General features: G+C 37.1%; 1 protein-coding gene across 5 annotated transcripts in view; it reads right to left on the minus strand.

Annotated features, from left to right (window-relative positions):
* Window positions 1–4550, minus strand: part of R3HDM1 (R3H domain containing 1) — a 53476-nt gene extending 48926 nt beyond the window's left edge. For all 5 annotated transcript variants that reach the window (XM_075152739.1, XM_075152737.1, XM_075152738.1 and 2 more), the window contains exons 1-2: window positions 4412–4550; window positions 3304–3514 (exon numbers count right to left, since the gene is read on the minus strand). In XM_075152739.1, the coding sequence (XP_075008840.1) occupies window positions 3304–3474 (171 nt within the window). In that variant the 5' untranslated portion in view covers window positions 3475–3514; window positions 4412–4550. The remainder of the gene's footprint in view (window positions 1–3303; window positions 3515–4411) is intronic.
* Window positions 4551–11020: the final 6470 nt, after the last annotated feature.

Genomic DNA, 11020 nt, shown 5'->3' on the forward strand with positions numbered 1-11020 from the left:
ATTCAGAATTAGTATGTTGTCACCTGACCTGGATAAGATTAACAGGTGGGAGACAACAGTGACTGGTGAACCAAAACCTTTTTGATCACAAAAACTACCATAGTGCTGACATGCACATGACTTCTGTAAAAGTACTTTTCATATGAGTGCCTCTTATTTCCAGTCCCATTTAAATGTTACTTGATGGTCACTTCAAAATATGACAATTCAAAAATCTTCCCTAATAATCTCTATATCAATTACGCTACTCTTGCACTGCTTAAAGAAACTGGGAGTGCTAGCCATGTACTCAAGTAAGATATTTTTCTCATTCTCATTGTACCTCTAACAGTGTACGCAACAGCAAATAGGTTACTAATGCACATTACCTCAAAATAATCCGGAATTTAGAGCCAAAGCTACATTTCAAAATATAATCACCAGTTTCTGGAATGGTGAAAATCCAGAAACATACCTGAGTTCAAACCATGATAGGTTTAGACAGAGGAAAGATCACAGCCTGTTTCTCACTTGGCTGTAAAGAAGTTAAATAGCAACTTAGAAATCAAACAATAACTGTATTATTGTAGTTTGCCAATAGGTATGAAACGTATTAAGCAATTAGCTGTTAGCTAGGAAAGCCAAAATCAAACCCCATACAACTCCCACCCCCCACTCCATCCTCTGATATACTTAATTAGTAAACAAACAACACAACAAATTCCAATAAGCTTCTGATAGTCTTCTCTAATATTTCTCAGCAAATCCTTTGCTCTTTTTAACCTGTACTTAATGAAAAGTAGTGAAATTTCACTAGTCAAACTATTTAATCATCCGTTAGTTAAAAACTTGCTGATTCTACTATTCCCAGAAGTTTTGTTTACTATGGACAGGCCAAAATTTTTGTTTCGTATTTTAGCATAAGACATGCTTTCAATGAAAAAGCCTCAAACATATGACACATACATTCTTTGCACCAGCAGCCACCACATATGAGTGACATAAACTTTTACTGACTTCAATTGTTGCAAAGGGCTTACATTAGCAAGGTTCCACTTTGTAATTGACTGTCTTCCTACCACTATGGAAATCAACATTCCCAGCCTACAAACTCAGTTTTTAATTACACTACTCATGTAACAGCAATGTTCTGATTCTGAGGGAGACTCCTGAACACAACACTCACATCAACACTAAATGAAGACAACAGTAAAGCTGTCTCCATCAAACAGCCTTCATTACACTGTTGTTCAGTCCATTGTGTGTACGCTAGATAATGATTTCAGCCACCAGCTATTACTCCTGTACAAGAACAAAACCAAGCAACCAACCCCCTCGCCAAGCCCCACAGCCATGGACAGCACCAACAGATTCATTCCTCTGTTGACTACACAGCAACACTTGTTTGCAGGAAGGCAGATTTGCCACTTGAGTCTCATAGAAGTTTCCACACTAAAATTTGTTGAATGAGATTTGTTGAATGAGAAAATGTGAATGAGATTTTTCCAAGTTACTGAACTGTATGAAAATAAATAAACCTTAAATTAGTTTTTAAGGCTTACTACTGGGATATTCCATTGATTAAAGAAAATATCAGCTCAGCTATAACATCTACCAGCTTTTCAGTAGCAATTATTTCTCATATGTTACAGAGAAGTATTTCATTTTAAGGATTTATTTTTTCCATAAAATTATCTATTTACACTGATGCCAGCTTTAATAAAGCCAGCAGATATTAAAGCGTAAGACTGTATTGTTATCACAGTGGTCTACAAGATTTATTTGGAAGCAATTTAACATAGCAGATAGCGCTTACTTCACTCAGTGGAATATTGAATTGTTAGTCTTGAACAAAACTACTCCCAGAAGAACCTTCTACTCAATTCTCAATAACAAGAATCTAATAAGCTACTGTCCTGTTTTTGCAACCCACAAGAGAATACTGCCATACCCCATAGCCCAATCAGGGTTTTTATTAGAAAACTGTTTATTGTTAACCCACAGATACAAAATTCCTATATACAAAATTCCTATAGAAAACTAGGTTTTGTCTAACACAAGCTTCTGTGTTTTCTCTTAGAAATTTGCCCCGTTTTCTAGGTTGTGCCAGAAAATTTCAGTTGCTTTCCTTAACTCCTCACCTCATCTAAGACACTTACAGTCTTCAATGACCAAGTGGGCAGCCTCAGTCAGGAGTTAGCTAGTTTGTCCCATGTGAGAGAGACCTATCTTTCAGGATACTAACTGCACAACTAAACCTCAGAGGTATTAAATCTGCTGCCATAAACTCTTAACCCATCCTTATTTATGTGTTCTCCTTTAACACAAAATATTTTCATACTATTTCCCCTCTCTCTTTCTCACTTGAAATTGATGCCACAATTTCTTTATAGGTACATCTCCCACCTTGCAAAGGCCATTCATTTATATGCATCAGCTCTGCAGCATATGCATGAGGACTGCCTAAACTTTCCTACCTAATAAATCATGTACCAAAATTGTCGAGCAGTGAAGAAGGGACGAAAAGGGAAGGTACGGGGAGTACTGGCTAGCAGCCAAGATGGGATGATAGCTCACCAGCTCACTCCACCATTGATGTAGGGAGAAAGAGGCTGGACCTTCCGCTGATGGCTAGGGCAGGACCCAGACCTACTGGCCTCAGGAGCTCTGCTGACTTGATTCCTCTGATACCTGGGGATTTGGATTACCTACATCTGATTACTTCAGCATTATGCTGTATAGCTCTGCTGTAAAAGTTACATCTGAGCCACCTGTACGCTGCACATAGCTCACGAGCCCTAGATTGGTCACCCCTACTCAGAGCAGACATGCTGAGCTGTGCTGTAGTGCTTTGTTCATACAAGCAACACTCAACATTTTAGTGTTTTGATCAAACTATTACTATACAGTGTATTCTTAACACAACCCAGCCTCTGAAACTCAGTCAGGACTCAGCAACAGCAAAAGACAGCTTGAGTGCTGAGTTTTTCCCCTCGTTCTGCTACAATGAAGAGACTCAACTTCACGTGTGCACTCAGGAAAACACAAATATGGACAAATTGTCTGATTCCCACACAAACCGCTCATCTACTTCAAAAAATTAAAAATGACTGACCCTCATATTTACATGAATATAAACAGAGAAGTGGGGCAAAGGAGGAGAGAGGAAGCAATAATCATCCTACTTGTTTCCCTAATACCGGTCAAGTTTTCCTGACCTGTACCGAAGAAACACGTAAGAGGATCATGAGAAAGGGACAACAAGACGACACAGACTTATTTAACATGATATACTAGTGAAAAATAAAGTGAAAAGCTTCTTACCGGCATATTGTTTTTGCTATCAGGACAATTTTCATCCTTTTCCGCTTGAATCTGCTCCTGACTTCTTGATTTTATAAGGTTTTCAACTGGGTCTGTATCTTTAAATTCAGCTTCTGAACCCTTCATTGCATCAGTTTCATCTTTTATAGTAAGAATATCAGACATCCTCATTAGAAAAGGTTACTTTAAAATTCTACAAGAAATATGGAACCTTTAGGACAAAGAAAAAGTGGACCACTGAGTAATTTTCAATTAATTTTAAAAAATTACATACCTAAACAGCTATCCAAAATAAACATGATTTTGCCACAAAAAGGATTCCCCCTCCTGTTATGATTTTTTTTCCTGTCTTGTATCAGAGGGAGAGAGTGATCATTTTCTTTTTAGCCACTTTTATCTAGAGGCTTATAATAACAAGACATCTATACAAACAAGAACTAAGAGCTACACTACAGGATAACGCTTGCAGATTTTCCCTTCTGTATTTTAAAATAAACACCTGAACATTCAGATTCTCCAAATCAAACTAGGTTCCAACAGAAACAAGAGCAGCTTTTCTCATTTGAAAGGAAAAGAGAATTACATATAGATTTATTTTAAAAGGGTTGAAAGTAAATAGATGAATCATAATGCACCAAGTGTGCAAAGATCCATAAATCTCATTAAAACTTTTAAGTTTCCTCGTTGCCAGATAACAACTGGACAAGTTCTGAATGCAGGAACTATTTTACCTACTGAATGTAGCAAAACTAGTCTTAATAAAATTAAGCACTCTCTTAAAAGCAACAAAGAAGAAAGAAAGAGACAGCTTTGGTAATTAGGATAATAATAATGATTATCAGTAATTATAATTTATAATAATAATTTTAAATACTATATGAAGAGAACTCTAATGATTAAAGCTACAACAGAACCACCCCAATTTTCCCTAATAAGAAACACAACTTCTTGTCATTACTCAGCTACAGTGCAAGAAGTAAAACCAAGAATTTTACATTTCTTAAAAAAACCCAAAGAATAAGATCTGAATGCTTAAAGTCCTTCACAGAAAACAACTAACAATCAAATAACATTATGGAAAAGTCTAAGTAAGTATCTGATTTAGTACCTGATATGTCCTACAGTTGGGGGATTGTGGTCTCCCACAAAAATAAAATAAAATAATCCAAAGTTCCTTTTCACAGTTGTCAACCAAGATGTCAGTTGTAATGAACCATCTGGAATCTGGCAGGAGGAGTCCCATGTCCTTATCCCCAGTGTAGAGTCCTGGACAGAACTATGTTGTCTTGAATCAGCAAGAACATCCCTTTCGAATGCCTAAAAATCAACACAGGAAATACATGATACTTTTATTTGGGGTGGGAGGGGAGAGGCAACATGATGAAACTCAAAAACTTAAATAGTCATTTCAAGAAAAAAAAGCACAGAAGAAATCAGCATTTGACATATCTATTCATTCTACTTGCTTTTTATCAGCAGTAATAATATTTTTCATCAGACTTCCAAGATATTTCTGTATTACAGAGTTACCAAGTAGTCATAATAAACATTTTGCTGGCATTCCTAGTGAAACTCTGTTTCTATAAACAAGCAGGTATCTTCCAGAAGAGTCTGAAAAGACAGTCTGAAATAAGCAGCCCAGCAAGTGTGGAGAAGTAATAGGCCATGAAAGCTCACAAATCCCTGTGAGCATCACAGCATTTTTCTCTTTATCATAGCTAATAATCTACAAGCAAAATACATAATCCATATTTTAGGCAACTTGAATTACAGAACACAGTTTTCTTTTATTCAACGAAGTGATTGCCCTTGAATGAGGATTTACAAATTTCTACAAAACTGACAATGTTTCATCTTCCCTCTTCTTCAGATTTGCTTTCCTGAGAAGTAAGTAATATCACCACCCACAAGGAAGCATGCATTTGAAGTGCCAGGCAACAACAGATATCTAGTAGCAAACAAAATGTAACCTATGAATATAGCAAAAATACCTTAAAGCAAAGAACACACACAATAAGTATCTTTCAAACCTGTGAAAGATACACTGAAATAAAATAGCTGAAAAGGATCTCTGTATTGCATTCCCCAAACACTTTTCTCATGACTAGTCAGGGGCTTATTAAAACCAGTATAAATGACAATAGACATCAAGAATACCTTCGGTCACCTCAGTTGAGCTACTTAATTTCCATGTGAGTAACATCATAATTAGAATTGTTTTCGGAAAACAAACAAACAAGTGAAAAACATCAGAATTGTTTGAAGTGAAATTAAGAAACAAATGAGACATTTACAACATGCTTATAAACATGATTTTAATCAATGTAGGTGAAGAACCTGCACTAAACTGTTCTCTTTCAAAATGAAGAGTTGCACTACATGCAGGAAGAAAGGATGGAAAGACAAGTTGTGCAAGATCTTAATGTCTCCAACAAGTTGCATCTTAGATGAAAGAATATGAAAGCATTTAAGCACTCTGCAGTATGAGGTCACTAGAAAGCAATTAATATCAAAATTACAAGGTGAGGCTGTGACAGTGCCTGGTCTTTTATCGGTTTTAATGTTTTGTCAATGTAATAATTCAACAAAGAGTTTATTATAAAATACTGTAACAGAAAACTAGCTAAATATAACACTGACTTTACATGAGAAAAAAGCCATATCCTGTTTCAAGAAAAACTCGCAGAACAGAAGATGGGAAGTAGGATTTACAATGAAATGAAAGAAAGCAAATGCTTTATATTCTTTCTCTACATTCCACAACAGTATCACCAGCTTGTATTCAAATTGTTTTGTATACGCATAAAGATACTGCAATCTCTTGATCTCTTCCCTGAAAACAACAACTGTAAAAACAGCAGAAAGCAACACTTCAAAAGATACACGCACATAAAGAATGAAGAATAACGTACTTCCCCTCTGCCCCCAGATAAACCCTGCAAAAGAGATTTGGGGAAGAAGAATTTTGAATTTTCGTTTATACAGTGTGTAGCATTTAACACCTCTTCCTTAAGTGCTAAAAGTGCTAAGTGCTAAGATATGTTAATTCATCATAAATAGTTACAACTCTGAGAACACCTCTTCGTGCTGAACTACTCCCTCAGTACGACTGAGAAGGCTGCGATGGCATGAAACAGCAGCACAATGGCCCACAGACTTCCAGGTTTCCTCGCAGGCAGGCGAGATTAAAGCCTGGCTACAATTACTTTTCTAGATCTGAAGAAACATACAGTTTGATAAGAGATATGAGACACTATAGACATTTTGACTTAATAAATCTTACTGCAAAGAAGTATGGAAAAGAAAGATCAAGACGGACTATGGTCAGGCCTATAAAAGACCCTATTCACTGAACCTAATGGAAGGGAAAGGATTATAGATGAAAGAACAAATTGGAAATAAAAAGGTGCAGAAATGCAACAAAAGATATGCAGTACTCTCTGGTTGTTGAGTTAGTCTTTCCAGACAATCCAGATGGTGATTTAAGACTTATGAAGAAGCTCAGATTAACAACCTTTACTGTAAACAAGACTTGAATAGAGATGCTGTTTGTTTTTGTTGACTGACATACGATTTGTATTGTATTTAGAGATATGTTAAAAAGAGATTACAGACGTTTATGTCTAGTTGCAAATATAATCTTGAAAATTAAGTGTCATTTAATTGCTACTCCCTACACAAGTCACAAATGTAGTAACTGTAATCCACACCTTAATTCTATCAAATTCACTAAGAGCTCCTGTTCCTTTGCAACACCATTTAAAAAAAATGGCTATCAGCATACTCAGTTAGCAAAACTCATGCTGCAAACATATTTTCTTGCCTATACCAAACCAGAAAACTGATGCACAAGAAAAAAGTCCTTACATTTTCTACAACAACCTAACTGCAAATCTGCTTATAACTTGTTATGAACAGATTCTTCACCTGCAGGTAAACTGAAAGCCTGCAGATTTTGTGCTACATAACCTACAGTAAAAGGGACATAACCTACAGTAAAAGGGACAGAATTGAGGAAAAGCTATGTAGTTTCAATACACATGAAATAATATATATTTTCTGGTTTTATAGAATGTAGCTATTTTGAGTCAACTGGAATCACTACATGCACACCCATGAGTAAATGACAAACCCTGTGCTTCAGATTAACAGTAAAACACACCTAATAGAAAGATGAAACTTTGCTTACCTGAAAAAAATTTTTTTTTGAGTAATAACAGCCATAGATTGAAATTGGTAATGCAACCTTGTGTTTGTGACCCACAATAGTGAGTTTCTAGTACTTGGATAACATTCCATCCCTGAAGTTTCCTCTAATTCAGACCATTTTCATAGCTGAGATAATTTGGTTCTAGTTTCTAAACTTGCACAGATTGGATCAAAAAAGACTTAAGGAATTTTATATGCTGCAGACTGAGGGGGGAGACAGATCACAGTCCATCCTTATGCATCCCACCTCTTTCACCTCCCCATACATTTGGATGTTAATTTCTTGTGTCCCATGCAGGACAGGAAAAAGGAGAATAAAGCGAGAAGGTAAACCTTAGGACTCACTTTATTGTTTGGAAAGAAAACAGGTTCTACTAAGCAAACTGATTAAGTCGATTTACACCAAATCCCAACATTGGCCATAGACTGGATGGCAATATAGACCAATATAGGTTAGCAGATTTTAATAAGATACCTCAGCCCTAAAATTATCCAAACAGTTGAAAGGACTGAATATTAGGGGTAGAACATGACCTGGTTTTGCACTTAAAATGCTCTTCCCCTTCTTCATCATACGGGTAACACTATACCGCCACCATTCATCTTAAGTTCTATTAACTCTCTTTCTGAAGAGTCGTAACCACTTTGTCTAGGCAACTATTCTGAATGTGCCCCTTTTCAGAGGGAAAATTGTTATTATCAGCAGTGAGATGGAAGTCTAGTACTATGTAGGCATATGCTTTTCAGTCAGAAGATCATAAAAACCATCAATGCTGTGTTCTCATTGCTTTCTTTTGCACAACCCAGAGGACAAGTGATAAAAACCAAGACATCAAGCAAAGCCATTGCTGAGTTTTATGACAGAAGCCTTCTGAATCATGACACATGGAAAACCACTGGGTCCTTTGTTTCAGGTTCTGACTTGAAAATCATCATATGCAAACATGCTAAATTGACTTGTAATGAGTGAGGATACTTCTGGGAACAGGATCTACTCAACTTTATCCAATTTCTGTAATAGGCATCAAGACTTCTATCTCTTTCTTGTTGGCAATGTAGATAGGAAGCTTTTGCTCTGCCCATGACAGAAGAAATCAATTCTTTTTCTTTTAAAAAGAAGGTAAAAGACAGAATGTGATTTTTTTGTTCTTTTTAAAGCTATTATTGATATCATTGCTGTCAAAATAACCGGTATCAATCAAATTCCGGGCAGGAAACTGGATTAGAAGGGTGGGGGTGAAAAATCTACATTCAACATGCAAAGTGGACACTCTGTCAGTGGAAAGGTAAAATGAAAATTTATTTCTTAAACAGGCTTCTGTTCACCAGGTATTTCAACAGAATTCTTGCACAGGTCTAAAGAGTGTTCCTTGTTGTGGACAATATCCATCTACCTCATATTTACTACAATTATAAGAAGTTTACCGCCTAACCTGACAGTCAAAATCAGTCAGTGCTAAATTCCCCGTGAGGCTTGTTGCAAGTCATTCAGAAATCTCCAGACGGTATGTAGCGCCTCGTCTCAGCGCTCAACATTTGTTCTAGTTACATGTAAAGCTGTACTTCTGTTCAGAAGTTGCTTTAACTTTATTATCCAAGCACTAAAGGCTGGAACTTAATTATCCATCTGTACTCTTCCTGAAACCAGACCAAGTTTATGTGAAACAGTACAGAGAAAGTCATACTTGCTATACTGTATACCTATGTTAAAGTTCGTTAAAGTTTAAAGAAAAGAAAGGAAAACCAATCAATGTATTAAAATTTAAAGCAGGAAGAAGCAGTAGTTGAGTTGTATGTCTATCCCAGCACCAGAAGGCCAGCAACCACAGGAAAGACAGGTGAGATACAGGACCAAGAAGCAGCTGGAGGCGAGAGGGAAGTAAACATTAAGGCACAGAGACAGTAAGAAAATCTGGTATTTGCCCCAGCTTTTTACATACATGTGAAAAATTTGTATGTTTTGTTACATTTGTTATATAGTTTCCATATGCTAAATGAAACAGAAACTGATTCTCTCTGGTACCTCTAGATTTCCTGTAAGCATTTCTAAGAGACTTCATAGATCCAAAGTCTTTCATGTCTTTCAGAAAAGCAATCCTAGGGAAGATGAACACAGGATGTAACACAGAAGATTTCTGATACCCCCAGCATATTGGTGATACAAGCCTTCCTTGGATGTGGAAGCGCTAATTTTTTTTTTTTTTTTTTTTTTGAGAAAGGTGAGAACCTTCTCTAGAAAAAAAGATGTTTGAAGACTCTTACATATGTTTCTTTGTTAGGATGAATGGGGAAAATGTTTATGCCTTAAGCAGAAAGGTATCAGTCAAAATTATCTCGTTCTTACATTAACAAAAACTAACAAGAAGAGAATTACTACATCCAGCGACTGCTTAGTTCTTGAGGACACTACACACACTTCTCAGAAGCAATTAATTTTGGCAAGTTAGACCAATGCCTCAGACAGCTAAATCAACAGAGAACTCACTGCTGTCAAAAAGGGGAGGTCTTGCTGCTGCTTCTTCTCCCTGTAGCCTCTGCCCCATGCTCTTGAAGTGTGGTCTCAGCTCCACCTTTGCATCAGCTCTGGTGTTTGCTGAACTTTTCCATGGTGTGATTCAACATGAAGTGGCTGAGAACCATAAAGCTCTTTTGCTAGGGTAGATTTTGCTGGGCTACTGAGCTATGGTGGTGCACAAGAAGTTTATATGAGCACTAGCCAGCATGAAGTAAGCAGCAAGAGGGACAGAGAAACAGCTGTACCTCCCTCTTTTTGCAGTGGTGACTTTTACATCAGCTCTGCCCCAGTAGTCAATTAAGGACACTTTTCAACAGCACCAGCCTGATTAAAATAAAGCTATGTGAAAGTGCAGATTAATATTTGGGGGGGGAAGTATCTATTAACTGAGAGCCTGTAGATGAATCCTGAGACAGAAGATGGACAAGCCAACTGGCACAGAACAGATTAGTCCCTTCTGGGAAACTTTCCTTAGGGGAGAGGCGGGAAAAGGACTGGAGGAAACTGCCTCAGGCGATAAAGGAGAGGAAGGGAGAATGAAAAACAAAAACCCCACACAACCTTAAAAATCCTGACTTGGAGAGCAAGGGAGGATTCCAGAGAAATCAACAGTTCTGCCCACGAACAGACCAAGCTACACTCACAGATGCTCTGAGAGCCATAAGCCAGGGTCTGCAAACAAAGTTTCGCCCTTCCTCTCTCAATTAGTGCTTTACTTACCTCTGTGGCCCAAGGATTCAAAGATTTTTAAAATCTACCACACAGCTTTTATAAAAATGTAGCAGCTGATCTTAATATTACCATTCATTTAACAGAAAATTCAAAGCAGCTCTGTACAACTGAGACATAGAAACTGGAATTATGCAGAGGCAGCTGTTCCTTTTTTCCAAAAAAGCCAACACACATGTAACTCTTTGCACATGTTTGCTGCATGTTATCTTAAGTCTAAAGTTTGAGACCCATTAAACAACTAAGTAGGGAGCAAAGAATCCC

The sequence above is a fragment of the Calonectris borealis genome, chromosome 6, assembly GCF_964195595.1.
Source record: "Calonectris borealis chromosome 6, bCalBor7.hap1.2, whole genome shotgun sequence".
NCBI lineage: Eukaryota > Metazoa > Chordata > Aves > Procellariiformes > Procellariidae > Calonectris > Calonectris borealis.